This window comes from Falco biarmicus, chromosome 2 (genome assembly GCF_023638135.1).
Source record: "Falco biarmicus isolate bFalBia1 chromosome 2, bFalBia1.pri, whole genome shotgun sequence".
In the NCBI taxonomy this organism is placed as follows: Eukaryota; Metazoa; Chordata; class Aves; order Falconiformes; family Falconidae; genus Falco; species Falco biarmicus.
In genome coordinates, this window is record NC_079289.1 from 2,867,477 (window position 1) to 2,883,784 (window position 16,308).

The 16,308-nt window shown below is 51.4% G+C and overlaps 1 protein-coding gene across 1 annotated transcript; it reads right to left on the bottom strand.

Moving 5' to 3' along the window:
- Positions 1-1,428: 1,428 nt before the first annotated feature.
- Positions 1,429-3,307, bottom strand: LOC130144609 (olfactory receptor 52B2-like). Its single transcript, XM_056328576.1, has one exon. It carries the CDS (start codon positions 3,247-3,249, stop codon positions 2,275-2,277), a length of 975 nt encoding a protein of 324 aa, XP_056184551.1. The 5' UTR covers positions 3,250-3,307; the 3' UTR covers positions 1,429-2,274.
- Between the last annotated feature and the right edge of the window lie 13,001 nt (positions 3,308-16,308).

Below are 16,308 nucleotides of genomic sequence, written 5' to 3' on the forward strand. Positions count from 1 at the left end.
AAAGGAACCTGCTGCCACAGCTTTGAAGGATACTGGTGGTTAGTGCTTAACATCCCCTGGGAGCCACCAGAGCCAGAGGAGCTCATGGAGGGACAGCAGTGGGGCCTCTTTAACCCTGCATGTTGACCAAGCTTAGGCTGTGCAGGGAGCAGGCTCAGCAGCTGCCAGGACCATCCTGCCTGACCTTCCTAGAGGAGGGCCTGCTGCATCCTCCTCTGCTCTCTGGAGCCCTGAGCAAGCACCAAGAGCATTGCCTACTCAGAGTCAACAGCAACTCACACTGCAATTTTTGTAATGGGTTACATAAGCCTCGGCATTTACAGCCGAGTTAGAATGGCCATCAGGACTCCGCTGTCAGAACGAGAAGACAGACGGGTCCCATCGGAGCATGTGCTGCCCACCAAGTCAATGCTATGCAAAACACTGGACAAAAGGACCTTGTGCTCTGGTGATGAGAGCTATGCAAATGGGAGTGTTGCTGTGACTTCTCTGTGGGACTGAGAGGCTCCAGCCATATGGGAACAGCCCCATTCCTGCTGTAATCCATGCTGCAGGAACCAGAAGACTCCTGACAGGACTGTGGATGTTATAATGATATGACAAGAATGCACGTCAAAAGCAGTGCAGGGCACGCTGACCTTCCAGCACAGATGTGAAATTCTGGCAAGGTTCCCCCTGAGCTCTCCAGTGCTGCCTTCACCCGCTTCTCAGTACTTAAAGGGGGCTTATAAGGAAGCCGGAGAAGGACCTTTTACAAGGGCCTGTAGTGATAGGACAAGTAGGAATGGTTTTAAACTATAAGAGGGGAGATTTGGACTAGGTACCAGAAGGAAACCCTTCCCCGTGAGGGCGGCGAGGCGCTGGCCCAGGCTGCCCAGAGCAGCTGTGGGTGCCCCATCCCTGGCAGGGCTCAAGGCCAGGCTGGACGGGGCTGGGAGCAGCCTGGGCTGGGGGGAGGGGGCCCTGCCCATGGCAGGGGGTGGGACTGGGTGGTCTTGAAGGTCCCTTCCAGCCCAAACCCTTCTGTGATTCTCCCCATGGGTCTTTATGTACACCGGGGACACCAGCAGCACTGGTGCTCACTGGGCTGAGATGAGAATCTCCTTTCTTTCTGACCTTGCCACTCATGAGATTCACTGAAGCAGAGAGAGCAGATGAGTTTACTCTGACAGTCTGTATTGCTGTCTTTACTGAGGAAGGGAGAGGTGAAGAAAAGGGCTCTCCTTGCTAGTCAGATTGACAAGAAGTTAAACTCAGACTGTTCACAGATGTACAGAACTGTCCTTGCTGCTCCTCCAGCAATATCTAATGCTCACTCTTCATGTTTGCACTGCTTTTCACAACTGTCTAAGACAGGTTGCCACTGACTTCAGGTAGATTAAGGTATTATTGATACAACTGATACACACACCAATGAGAGGAACACGAAAAAGTTCAACAAAACTGTTTTGGTGTTGAAGGATTAATCAAATGAACTGCAACAAAGTGATGGGCAATCAGCCAGCCGTATGGTCAGACAAGGATTTTGAGGTGCAATGTACTTCATGCTGAGCACTGCTTAGCAGTGCAGTGTTCTTGCAAAGACAGAAAATATCCCTATGGGATGAGTAGGATGTAGGAGACCGTTGTCCCTTTGCACTCCATTCTAGAGGCTTGAATTCTGTTTTGGACAGCACGGTTTAAGGGATATGTTTCCCTTAAACACAAGACAATAAAACCTTTCCCATAGGCCATGCTCACACTTGGCTCTTAGCATGTAAGCACCTTCAGCAGCAAGAGGTGCCAGAGTCCCTCAGCAACGCAAGCTGTACCCTTGAAGACAGAAGGACAGACCATTATCTGTGCCATGGTAAACAGCACTTTCCCCACCCAGCTATGGTTCATATACCCAGCTCTGGTCTGATGACCAACAAGGCATTCATGGTCTAGGCACTGAGATAACAGGTGAGGGAACAAACAGAAACAAAGTTGTAGGACAGCAAACAAAATCAGCAGCAGTAGGTGATGGCAAAACAGGAGATGTAAGAGACTTGATACTCCTCAGCAGAACTCTGCCCAGTCTCTAATGGACCATTCAGGGGAAGCATCTCTAGGAGAAACCAGTAGCAATGAAGGAGCTGATGACTCAAGCCCATGTTTCCAGAAATCCCACCACTCTCAGCTTCTCTTGAACTTCTTGGGCAAATCTGTTCCTCCAGGGTGAGAACAGCATGCTGTGGCACTCGGTGCTGCTTTCCAGACCCTGTCCCACATCCCCCTTCCCTCCAGCAGCACTCAGCACCTGCTCACCGAGCCAGGGCAGGGGCACTCCCCCACGGGGCACAAGAGGCGGATGACGCGCTCCCGGATCTGCCTTGTCCTCACCCCATACACGATGGGGTTGAGCATCGGCGGGACCACAACATAGAGGTTGGCCAGGAGGATGTGAATGTGACTTGGGATGTGGTGCCCAAACCGATGTGTGAGAAAGGAGAAAAAGGCAGGCACATAGAACATGAGGATCACACAGAGGTGGGAGCCACAGGTGCTCAGGGTTTTGAGACGAGCCTCTGGGGACGGGAGCCGAAAGACTGTCCTGAGGATCAGAGCATAAGAGACAGCGATGAGCACAACATCCAGGCCAGAGGAGAGAAGAGCCGTTGTCAGCCCATACCAGACGTTGGCTTTTATGTCAGCACAGGCCAGGCGGGCAATGCCCATGTGCTCACAGTAGGTGTGGGGCATGATGTTGTGTCCACAGTATGGCAGCCGCTTGAGGAGGAAGATGGGTGGGAACATGATGCAGAATCCTCGGACAACAGCAGTCACGGCTATTTTCCCAATCACTGAGGGGGTTAAGATTGAAGAGTACCGCAGCGGGTCGCAGACAGCTACGTACCGGTCAAACGCCATTGCCAGCAGAACGGACGATTCCACGATGAAGCTGAAATGGGTGAAGAACATCTGTGTAATGCAGGCATCAAAGGAAATTTCCCTGGCACTGAACCAGAAGATCGCCAGCATTTTGGGCACTGTTGTGGTTGAAAGCATGAGGTCAGCAACAGCCAGCATAGCGAGGAAGAGGTACATGGGTTCGTGGAAGCTCCTGTCCGTGATTATTACAAAGAGAAGGACAGAGTTGCCAAACACTGCAGTGATGTACATCAGACAAAAGGGGACAGAGATCCAGATGTGGGACTCCTCCATACCCGGGATGCCCGTTAGGACGAAGGTGATGGGATCAAAGCTGCTTTCGTTGAGTTCATACATGGTGTTTCAGTGCTCAGTGTCAGCCTGACTCTGCTCTGTGCAAGAAAGAGAAGGGATAAAAGGCCTGGAGAGCCTGGTGTTAGCCCACGACCACCTACAAATCTGTACAAATCAGTGCCTACAATGTCCTATTTGCAACTGCCTTCCAACCCCAGACATTTCTGAAGGCCAAGGGGTTGACTGGCTCTGTTTTGCTGAATAGGAACCTATTCACCCTTTCCTATCAACCCTAGAAACTGTGTCTGTAAGAAAAACATCTTCTCTGTACCTCCATTTGCACCACAAAACAGACTGGGTCTTTTTCTATCTCTGTTTTATACAATGTGGCAAAAAGTCTGGTAAAAAGTCGTAATTACTTGCCTTGTTGCTGTCGGTGGGCTCTCTAGCTGTGTGCACCTGGAAAGGTGGGTGTCTTTGTCAGGATTCTGTGTTTCTTCAGGGAGGTGAAATAATACACATCACTCTTCCAATCAGTGACCAATTCATTTCTGAGAGCTGCTTGTACAAACTATTAAGATAGGAATAAAAACTGTACCAGTACCAACACTACTAGATGTCATGTATGGGGCTGACATTCAACTACCAGCTCTGAAGGTTGTGACTACTCCTGCAACTTCTGCCAGACACACTACTCCCCATGTTTCCATCTGTATAAACATGTTCAGCTGCTTGCACACACCACAAAGTGCTTTTTGTGCCTCTCCCCCATCCCACAGGGGGATCAAACACCAAGGGAGAACAGGGAGAACTAGGCTGGACGTTCAGCCCATACCCAGGTTTTCTGAATGACCTGGAGCAACATTCTTACCTGGCAGATTCCCTGCCTTTTCCTCCATTCCTTTTCCTCTCCTTTGTAAAGAGGGGAAAATACGTGGTGAGCTGAACAGCATGATCTTTGGACAAAGAAATCCTGGCCCAAGATGCAAGGCAACAAGCGCTACCAGGGCAGCCAAGCCATAGTAATGCTCTGGAGAGGTACCCTGAGTGCAGATTTCTGCACAGATTGATGCTCAGCCAACACGGGACCTCTGAGCAGTTTCCCAGTTCCCTAAGTGCCAGGGTAGCCTGAGCTGGGAGCACTGTCCCATGAAGGGCTGATCAGCCTGAGGGTATTTTTGCAGATTTGAATAACGCAAACAAGCCCAGCCTGCAGAGTGCTCTTTGCCATGAGAAGGGCTTTGAGGAAGAGGAAGGCTGCAGAACTGCTGGGTTTATGTGCTTCTCCCCATTTTACCCCTGTTAGTAGCACCACCCCATCCCCCATGTATCATACACCAGGAAAAGCCTAGGCCACGGCTGGGATGCAGGAAAATTAGTCTGATTTGGACCAAAGCTAAACTTTTGTTCTTCACACCTGCTTGCACCTCTTTTATTTTCATTGCAGATGGCAGAAGTCTAAGCCCAAGGCTTGTTTTCATTTCTAAGCGTTTCCATTAAAAAGGATTCTTGTCCTCTGTGAACCGAAAGTCCACTGAAAACATCAATCAGTATAGAAAAGAGCTTCATCTCATCACAAATATTTATCCAATTGCCTCTTCCACTTTTAAAACCACGTAATTCAACAGAGGCAAATAAAGCTAGGCTATATCTATAATTGTAAATTAAATCAGCCTGGGAACATTCCCAGGCACCAATGCCAGCCGATGCCTGATTGCATATGGTTTACAAAGCAGTTCAGCAAGACTTTACACCTCCAGTTCTTAGTGATATGGAAATACAATTTTCTCACATGCTGCTTCACTTCCTTTCATTCTTTTCAAAGAAGCAAGCATTGCCCCAAACACCAGTGTTCAACATAAAATGACTCACCAAGGGCCAGCCCCAAAGAGGAATGAGGAATGAGGAATCAGCCCTGCTCAGCGCCGAGCTGCAGGGGAGTGCAAATCCCTGTCTGTGCTGCCAAGGGCTGATGATATTAATCCTTCCCTCTCCTGAATCTCAGAAGGAACATCAGCCCGTTGACTTGTGGAAGTTTACACTGCTAGTGCATTAAAGATTAACAGCAGTTAACACTCCCAAGTGAGTCAAGATATTTCCTGCTTTTCCATCATTTGCATTGCAAGTGTTTTCACTCGGCACCGGCCACAGCTCCTGACTGCAGTGAGGACTGCAGCAGGAGACCGGCACAGCACCCTGCCCAAGCTGCGTCCCCAGGCTCCAGAGGAGCATCTCTGATGTTCAGCAGTGTTTTATCCCCCACAGGGTGAAAATTGCCTTGTTATACTAGTGAAACCTCCCAAAACAGCCTCCCTGTTTTGGCCCTGCTGCCCAGTGCCTCTGTGGGAGGGGTTCCTCTGCCAGCCCGTCTCCAGCCCATGTCAATGATCTACAAGTACCGAAGCCTATGAGTGGCTGCGAGCACAAAGCTGCCTTGGTTCTTGCAAAACAGAGAAGGCTGCAGAGATTTCTACCCAGACCAAGCTGCTAGTCTGAACTGGCATCAACTGGAAAAACAGAAACACCACAATTGCATAATTTATAACATACTGTTATTGCAAAACAAAGTACATGATGGCGGCAAAAACCCCCACACCAATCTAAAACAATAGCTCTGTCTGTTCAAAGGATGCAAAAAATTAATTAAAAGATGATCTGAAAATATTTTGCCTGCAACCAACATGTTGAAGATCCATTAATGCAGCAGAAAAAAGTGCCTGAATACATAGGACTGTATGAATTAAAAAAAAAAATTTCCATCCCAGGACCAAATCAAAATGATTGAAAGTAAATGTGATTTTTGTTTTAATGAAAGAAAGGGTATTTATGCACTTTTCTGCATCCAGGCACAGTTTCTTTTGCAAAGTCTGCTTCTGTAGAATGCAAGTTTCAAATATCAAATATTTACTTTTCTGCTGTCTACAATTAATCATAATGATGATGAAATGCTGTTTGAAATTACTTTTGGATAATAGAAACAATGCTGTGACTGTATTTAGTAACATTGTAGGACTGAAAGTACTTGAGTTTCATTGTATTGCATTAAAAGCTGCACAAACCCATGTGCTCAGAAAATGGCCATGTAGAGAGAAATTGGGCAAAACATCCCATAAACCACATTCACCTGGGAACTCTGACATTTTCACAGTGTATGGTTGGATTCGATGATCTCAAAGGTCTTTCCCACCCTAAATGATTCTGTGATTTTATGAAATCTATAACTTGGCCTGCAGTGAATTGTTCATCATCCAGTGATTTCTTGTTTTGATTCAGTGCTGTAGTGCCTCAGGTTCAGAAATAACATGTAACCAAGGCAGGCAGACAGAAAACAGATGCCTGCCTGGGTTTTTAGCAGTCATATGTAAGTGTGGATCATTTCCCTCCACCATATTGCCCTGCCCACCATGTGCTGAGCCCTTGCTGCTGGAGCACCAGGTTTTATCTACCTGGAAAATACCCAGTGAGTTTTGGGGGATGCTGCTTGTGCCATTACTGACAGTCATCACGCTCGGTCCTGCCCAGGTCTCCGTTCGTGTATTTGCTCAGGAGGGTAGATTTGCTTCTGAAATATCACAGTAATTCCCAATTTAACATCTCCTGCCAGAGAGAGGGCAGATCCCTGCAGTGCCTGCTGGGATGGGCAGGGGGGGCACACAAATACCCCTGGGGCTGGGGGCTGCCCATGCAGCTGGGGTGTCGATGCCAGCCCAGAGGATGGACCCCAGCGCCTCATTGGGGTTTGAGCAGTCCTTTCTGCTGCAGCAGAGTCGGGCAGGAGAAGACCTGTGGTGTAAAGGGCAGGAAGCCTGCAAGAGAGGACAAGATATCCCCAGAGAATTCAGTGTGGAGGTGCAGCGCGGAGGGATAAGCCTTGCCCAGGCAGGATTTGTGCTTCTGCTCTGCTGGGCACTCCTGTGGCAGCTCTGGCCCTCGGAGAGGGGTGCTGGAGATGAGGATGGGACATGCCTGTCCTTCCCAGAGAAGGGCAACGGAGCTGGGGGAGGGGCTGGAGCACAAGTCTGATGAGGAGCAGCTGGGGAAGCTGAGGGTGTTTAACTTGGAGAAAAGGAGGCTCAGGGGAACCTTATCACTCCCTACAACTACCAGACAGGAGGATGTAGGCAGGTGGGGGTTGGTCTCTTTTCCCAGGTAACAAGTGATAGAACGAAAGGAAAGGGCCTCAGGTTGCACCAGGGGAGGTTTAGGTTGGATATTAGGAAAAATTTATTCCCCGAAGGAGCTGTCAAACATTGGAACAGGCTGCCCAGGGATGTGGTTGAGTCACCATCCCTGGAGGCATTTAAAAGATGTGTAGATGTGGTGCTTAGGGACATGGTTTAGTGGTGGACTTGGCAGTATTAGGTGTACAGTTGAACTTGATCTTAAAGGTCTTTTCCAACCTAAATGATTCTATGATCCTGGGAGCAGGAAGCACCATTCCTGGCAGAGGCTGACCTGGGCTTTCCCTGTACATGAATGCTGGTGTTCTGCCGTATGATGGGCCACAGTGCAAGGCATTTGAGAGCATCACAAGGACACTCAGTTTCTGTGGGAATGGTCCAACACTCCTGAATATCTCAGTGTTTGCAGGACCTGGGACAAATCTTGAGAAGGGCTTGTGCAGGAGAAACCCCGCCTGTTTTCCATCAGACAGTCCAATAATCATTCTCCCATCAGACAACGCCTTGTGTCTTGGCACCTTGCAGGTGCCAGAGATCTTTCCAACCCATGTGTCAAGTTCATCTTATCAGTGTACAGCTTTTAATTTCCTTTGTGTTTCTCTGCCTGTGGATTCTAGGGAACAAAGCTGTCCCAAAGCCTTTCAGACTGAGGAAAAGCTGTTCCACTTCTCAGCTGTTGGAAATGGGGAGGAATTTGGATTTGATAGATTTCACATCAGAGAGTATTTTTAAGAAAAGGTGGGGTACCTTCTTTATACCATCTTTATACTGCAATTATTTGTTTTCCAGAAAGGAGGAGACATGATAACAGCCCGCAAATATGTGACAGATAACTGTGAACAGGCAGGGGTGCTACCATCCCTGGGGCAAACCAGAAACAAAGAACAGTCTTCATTGCTGGGATCAGACACTGGGAACACACTAGGAAGTTAAATCAGAGGTGAACAACTTCCAGAGGGACCAGACTATGCCTTTCTGGGGATCTAAAATTAGGTTAGGCAAACGCTGATCAGGAACATCATAAAAACATGTAGATGCAGTGCTTAGAGGCATGGTTTAGTGGTGGAGTTGGCAGTGCTGGGTCAGTGGTTGGACTTGATCATCTCAAATGTCTTTTCCAATCTAAATGATTCTGTGATTTCATGATAAAACTAAAAGTGGGGACAAGCACAGGTTGGAGGTCTCCACCTTGGAAACTTGTATTTTGGCTGCCAAGCAAGCCAGGCATGGGAAGGGCAGAGATGTAAGTTCTCCGTCCAAGCCCCTTGCCATATTTCTTCATCAATATTGTCCAGTTCTGTCGTGGCACTTGCACGACACTGCCTGATGAACTGACTCACCAAAAGCACGCAAGTGACCTTTGAGGTAGCACCACGACAACACAGGCTGCAGGGTCCAAGACTCAAAGAGCATCACCTTGGACAACAGAGCCTTTCCCCCACCTACAGCGATGACAGCAACAGTGTAAACATCTGGGAAACAGCAGCAGAAAGCACCAGCACAACACCAAAACTGGACAGAGTCCAGCATGATCCCTAGGAACCAGCTGGGCTTCCAACAGCACATTGGAGACCGGTGGAAGCAGGGGCTGACACCCCAAGTGGAGCATCCCACATTGGTCGCTTGAAAGCCACAAGCTACGCATGGCAGGGGTCTGGGGTGACACAGCCATTGCCCCCATGCACCTGGCTGCAGGGGCTCCAGGCCTGTCAGGGGCTGCAGCAGGGCAGGTCCACCAGCATCCACACCTCCTGCACAAGTGATGGAGCAGGGATGCACATCGTGTGTTTTTCTGGTTCTCCCACTGTAGTGACAGGACTGTGAGAAAGCAAACAGAAATCATTGTGACTGTCAGCCGGTAAATGCAGCAGATCCACCCAGCAAGCTGCAGACAGCATCATCTGAACCACCTCATCCCCCAACAGAGAAATGGGGCACAGTCAGGAAAGTAGCCGCTGTCTGCAGTAGGGGAAGATGAATAGCTCCTGGAAGTGCCCATTTTCCTCCACTGGTGCCTGAAATTACTACTTCAGGAAAAGATGTTTTAAGGATATTTTAAGTTAAGTGAGTTTAATCTGTCTCAAACATTCACATGCATCTATGGAAGAAGGTTGTGTTTACTTTCCAAGCTTTTCCCTAGAAAAATGACACCTGAATTATATCCTCTGTCACATATTCAAACAAACCACATTTTTAGAGACCAAAGGGTAATCTTGCCAGAAGTAAATAGGAATTATATTTATTCCAGAAACTACTGGGCAGTCAGTTATTTCAGGTCTTCAGAACGTTTTAGTAGCTGAAGTATTTCTAATCAAGCACAACAATAACCTCATTTTACAGAGTAATCTGAATACCTTTTCCCTGCCATGTAAAATTACTTCATGTGAAACACTGGAGTTTTTTGTGTTCCCACTTTTTCCTCTGAACTCTGGTATGGCAAATTATGGAACAAAGGAGTACACATCCTCTTTTCTCTCCCTTAAATTTGCTTTGTTTTGGTTTTTTTTTCCTACAATGGTGTGTTGCTAGGGTGGTGCAGGGCTGCACTGCACACGCAGCAGCAGCAGCAGGAAGGTTCTCCTCCCAGCCTTAGCGTTGCTGGCTGACCTGCTCCCTCAGATGCGATGCTGGCTTCAGCCCTGATAACAATGAATCAATGGAGTTTTTCACCCAATTCTTGATAAATTGTTAAATTTCTTGCCCAGCAGGAACAACAGAGTCTACAGCAACACAAAAATTCAAAAAAAGAGCTACAAAACGTAGTCGTCTCCCAGGAACTGGTTCCTGATCAAAGCCCAGTGACCTGGAGGCAAAGACGGAGAGAGTTATCCTGCACAGAAGGCACGGGAGACCAGAGGCTGTGTGCGGGGAGGCCTTGCTGTGGGTGCTGCACCCCAAACTCCTCACCCCTCTGGACTCAAGGCGGGGGGGTGGGGGGGGGCAGTGTCTTCAGGAGGAGTCCTGGGCCCCAACTCACTCCCACAGCACCTGCTCTGGCATTTCTGTGTCCCTGGCAAACCAGGTTCACAGTTTATGCACTTAACCACACACATATTGGTGGTGCAAATCTGCAAGTAGGAGAAAACGTGCCTGAGGAATCCAGCTCCTGGCTCCCCATTTTTAAGCATTTCCAGAAACCTGGAGACAAAACAACCTCTTCCTTGCTCTGCACCTCTTGCTGTCACCAGACCTGTGCAGGGGTGTGAAGCACTGCCAAGCCCAGGCTTCGTTCACTGCATTGGCCAGCATCCCTCAGCAGCTCGGCTGTCAGCACGAGCTGTCTTCATCCAGCATCTGCTATGGAACACTGGAGTCTGGTCTTAGCTGGACATGGGGCCAGAGGACACCAAGACACGATGCAAAGCAAAGCAACATCTCCTCCAGCAATTCACTCTCCAAAGGCAGCTCTGGGAAACACCCAGGCAAAACAAACGCAACCGTCTCCTTCCCAACCTGCTGGTGAGCCCTGGTTGTGCCCAGGGTCCCATTCCTGTTGTGAACAAAGATCCAGGTGAGCTGTCACAGGCAGCTACAGCTCCTTATACAAGCCTGGCAGGCTCAGCCAGCATCTGCCATGGCTGTGTCGAGGGCTGTTAGCTGATGGATGCAGCTGCAGTACAGAAACCAGCTCCATTTCTACCACACCTGCTGCAGGGAATATCTTCCAGATCAATATTATTTTAGTTCACAGCCCTTTAATTCAGGATGAGCTTTGGCCACCTGCCTGACACAGCACGCTCTGAACACATTCCCAGCATGCTGAGATCTCAGCAGCAAAGCCCAAGATTTATTTTGTGGAGGCTCTGTCCTCCCCTGCCCTTGTAGGTGCTCTCTGGATGGATATGCACAGCTACAGGGTCCATGAGGCTCCAACGACCCCTGCAGCCAGTGAGGGGATAGTGGAGAGGAGCTCACAGGACCTAAGCCCATCATCCATCCCGCTGAGCATCCCCCACCCCAAGCCTGGCCAGCCTGGGGCTCAGTGCTGCTTCCCCATCAGCATTCAAGCACCTTGGTCCTGTCCCTTTCCCCACCTCTGGTCGGTGCCTCCACAAGGTCCCAACTCTCACTGTGGGGTGGAACAGAAGGCTTTTCTGCAGGGATGCCCAGCTCTTTAGTCCCGGAGGGGATTAGACACATCTTCTTGGCCAAAATGATGCAGAAGCAGGCTATACACACCCAGTGGGAATACGGGCAAATCAAAGGGAGGGGCTGGGCAGGGGTCGGCATTGCCATCTGTGGGAAATAAAGGTCTCATCACGACTCTGAATGTGCTCTTGCTCTGCCCAAGGCGAGGGCCAGAGGTGCGCAGGCAGATGCAGCTGGGTGGCAGGGCATGGATAGCAATGTTCCTGACAGAGAAGCTAACCTGGGGGGCCCGGATCCCTCACCCACCGCAGGCCTGCACCCTCGCAAGCTGGTCTGCCAGCAGCTGCACGCCTGGTGTAGACCGTTTCTATCCAGGTCAATGGAGAAATCTCTGTGCTTGCTTCTCGCCTTTTGGAAGTGGGTGCAGAGTAACGTTGCGGCCAGCTGGAAACCCTGCTAACCATAGTGTTCAGTGGGAACGCACTGTGAATATTTCCTGACACCCTTTACCTAAAGAGCAACATGCAGATGGTGAGATACGTGAACTGAGAGATGATGCTCCTGCCGAGTACAAAGGCTGCGATTACTGCTTCTGAGTTGCTGCTTGGTCTAGGGTGAAATCTCCCCCCATCCCTCCCAAATTTGGAGAGGGTCTGAGCAACCTTCCAGCTCATCACCTCCCCAGGCTGGTACGGCCAGAGCCAGGCTTCACCCTGCAGACGCAAAGAGGAGTGTCTGAGACTCTAGACTGACTAAAAGTGCGAGGATGTTGTTATCTTCCATGCCTCTCACCACTCCCCTGGCACACAGAGCTTTGCACCAGCCCAGTATGGCAAACAGCTGGTTTCAGCCTTGGGGTGAGTGACAACCCATTCAGCCTTGCAAAACACCCGTAGAAGAAGGATCTAGCAGAGCTGACATTCTCTGTGGCACTATGACAACAGAAAACAAAAGTTTTGCCTTTAAAAACCCCTTCTCTTTGGTAGGTAGGATCTTCCATGCAGGAAATGAATGCACCCTGTTCAACACCCCCGGTCTGACATGGGTTAGTGTCAGAAAAGACAACATTTGACCAGCGCTCTGCAACACCCAGGGGCACTGATCTCCTGCCCCAGCCCCTCCATCCCCATCCTTCCAGGGCCCTTTTCCACGGGCCATCTCTCTCTCCTCCCTTAGAGCCAGGGAATGCCTCTCCATGGCTCCTGGGGTAAGAAGGCAGCGGGAAAGGGAGGCCCTGGTCTTGCAGAAAGATCTAGGAACCTGGAAAGGCAATAGCTCTACAACAAAGTATCATAATGCTCACAGTAGTCATGGAAATCTTCAATGGGAGCCATGGAAAGAATTAGAAAAAATTGTTTTGTCTCTTTTCTTATGCATTGTGTATTTCAAAATGCATCATTTTGATGATTCCACTCACTTCCCACTTCAGGAAGGAATTTGAATTATGGTGAGCAATCCAAGCTGGGTTTCTTCCAGGGTCGGAAACAATTCCTTCTGCAGCCAGTAATGATATCCCATCCTCACTGCCCGCTCTGCCAGCACTGAGCCACCATGTCCCAGCAGAGAGCAGGAGCTGTACAGGACATGGAGGATGTGCCACTGCTACCCTGCAAACGCAGGGCTTAAACAAGGAACTCTGGCTTTCCAGGGAGCCTTCCTACTATGGGCCAGTTTCCAGCTGCCCCCTCTGTGGCCACTGCCTCCCCGCACCCAATGCCATGGACACCCCAGAGCGAGCCAGAGCAGCCCCCAGCCATGTGCCACATGCCATCCCATGCCAGCCCAGGTGCCAGGAGGCTTTGGTGGGCAGATGCCCTCTATGGGGGGTGCAGCATCCATCCTTGGGGGATGCCCCAGCATCCATCACCAGGGTTGCTGGGCTGAGCAGAGCCCCAGGGACAAGGACAAAGTCCCAGAAACAGAGGGTGTCACTAGGAGGGGCAGCATGCAGAGGTGGTCCCTGCTTTCCCAGGCAGCTGAGTCACACAACAGGGGACTTCTCAGAGGCTGCTCTGAGGTAGGGGAGTGTGCTGTTCGATGAACAACAGGCCTGAAAAGCTCATGATGGTGCTCCAGCCTGCAAGAAATAGTGAGGCATGGATGGCAGCCTTCATCTGAGAGCAGAGAAGCACTGAGCGTTCAGGAGAGTGAACTCTAGAGGTCTCTGCGCTGCAAGAAATCCTGCAGTCCTGCGGACCCGAAGCTGGGCTCTGCGGGGCTTGCAGTGGCCACACTGCTGGTAGCCCTCACCCAGGAGCCAGACCCCACGGGCACAGGGCAGCGGGTGGTGGAGGCGCCAGGATGCTCCAGCCGGGAGGAGGAGCGAGTGAGGAGAGGGAGAGAGATGTTCTGCAGCCTGGCACAGAGCAGGGATGTGGGCTCAGTCTACCGGTCTGTCATCCAGGACATGAGGGGTTGCCAGGCATGTCCTGACACGGCCCCTCACTGAGTCCTCCAACATCATAAAACCATAGAATTGCAGAACGGTTTGGGTTGGAAGAGTCCTGAAAGACCACCCACTCCCACTTCCCTGCCCCGGGCAGGGCCCCCTCCCCCCAGCCCAGGCTGCTCCCAGCCCCGTCCAGCCTGGCCTTGAGCCCTGCCAGGGATGGGGCACCCACAGCTGCTCTGGGCAGCCTGGGCCAGCGCCTCGCCATCCTCTCCAGATAAGTTGCATTTACACCACATCTGAAGTGAGCTCTGACTTTATCAGAGATTTAAGGAGAAGTACTCAAACACCGCCAAAGCCCTTTGGCTTCCATCCATGCTGCTTTACCATGCACTACTACTAAATGGAGTGGCTCATACGTGTGTGCGTGCGTGTATTCAACATAGAAGGCCTGCATACGGTTTAACTACAAATAGTTCAGACTGCCACCCCATGCCCCTCCCCCGGGGGACTGTCTGTGCAAAACCTGCCCATCTCTGCAGCCTCTCAGTCTGCTCCCAGGGCTGCAGCCACTCAAGGGGGGACAAAACCCGCACAGGAGCACCAGTACATCAGTGTGGTCTCCATGTAAAGGCAAAGCAGAGACACTGTGAAAAAAAGGTTTGAAAGGAGTTAAGAAAGCAGCATTGGGTCTTGTGGGAGCAGTGATGAGCACAGCTGGTTAAAGCACACTGTCACCATCTTCACTCTGCCCCATCTCAGTGCAAAGAGCAGCTGAGCTGCTCTTCACCCCAGGGACAGCAGTGACAGGAGCGAGCCTGGCAGACTGAGAGCAAGCGAGGACAGGCTGGGCTCGGCACGGTCTGTGCCCCCTGCCCCGAGCAGGGCAGCCTCACCTGCTGGCTTTCCCAGGCTGAGCTCAGCTGGCTCCTGCCACAGCCCAGGCAGTCACACTAACAGCTGCTGTACCATTGTTTCCAAGGGTTTTTTTATCATTTTCATCTATTGCACAGGCCTTTTTCCACACAGCACCTGCCACGTGCAAGGAAGCAACTTTTCTCCTCCCTCATCGGTACATCTGAGTACAGAAAACCTGACATCTGGTCTGGATTAGACTTGCCCCCCTCTGCTGTGGCTCAGCCCCATCTAAGGAGAGCTCCTCTGGGCTGATGCTCATGCTTTTGAAATCTCTCTTCCCCATGCACACGGCAAGCCAAGCGCATCCTTAACTCGGGGCTGCACTGGTAGCACAGGCAGAGGAACCTTTGCACTGATGGAGGATGCTCCCTGCATCCCATGGATGGAGCTCCTCACAGCAGCAAGGCAACCAGGCACATGCCACCAGCCAGCCCACGACACATCCCCGCTATGGTCAGGCAGCCCTGGCTGCTTGCCATGTTCAAAGAATGGGTCAGCAGGTCAGCGCAGGACCCAAAACCATTCTGGCACTGCCCACAGGGGTGCAGCTTCCCCGGCGGGCACACCAGTGCATGAGGAGGTAGGACAGGCATCTGAAGCCCTTCCCACAGCAGCTGTAGCCATGTACCTTATCCAGACTGCTGCTGGCTTGGGTCAGCTAGCCCCACCGCGGTCTTCCCACTGTCAGCATGGAGGCACTTCTGGGATCCAGGGCGGCTGCATTCGTGCAGGATAAGGCCTGCCTGGAAGCTGAACATGTGGCAGGGGAACTGGAACTCCTTGGGTGGCACAGCCAGTACAACACCAACTCCAAGTGGCAGCAGACAGTCCTCCTGAACTGGGAACACTGGTGGGGATGCTCCTTGGTGGGGGTGTGCTGGTGGCTCTGCAGGAAGGGGTGCAAACAAAAGCCCCCTGTGCAGTCCACACAGGGAAAGGACTTGTCCACTGGCCACAGCAGGGACTGTAGGGAACCCTAATCCCAGCCCAGGGCTGCAGGGCCAGTGGAGGGGGGGGTCTGGGGGGTGGGGGAGGAGTGGTAGTGTATGCTGCTGCACAGCAAGTACTGCCTTGTGCAAGCAGTTTCTGCCACAGAGGGTGCAGAGGATGAGGGTGGTGGAGCAATGGCGCTGGTGCTCTGGGGTGTGGCGACACCCAAACCTTTCCGCATAGCTGGTGCAGATGAAGGACCACTCTGCCTGCTCCCGCAGGGATGCCGCATCCCCAGACTGCAGCTCACAGTCAGTGCAAGCCAGCACCGGCACCCCAGCCCAACCCCCAGCACAGCCCTTCCCAGGGTCATCAGGGGACTCATCCTGCCCCCTCTCCAGCTGCCTCCCTCCAGCAGGTCTCACTCGGGGCCATGCCAGGCTCCATACAGGGCATCCCTGCTGCACAGCAGGCAGCAGCTCCTCCGTGCTGCCTTCTCCAGCCCCTTCTTCTCTGATAGCCCTTACGCCACAGGAGGAGAGGAAAGGCCAGATGCTGCCAGGGCGGCAGAGGAGCAGCCCCTTCTCCCTCTGGCACAGGCACTGCCCCATGAGT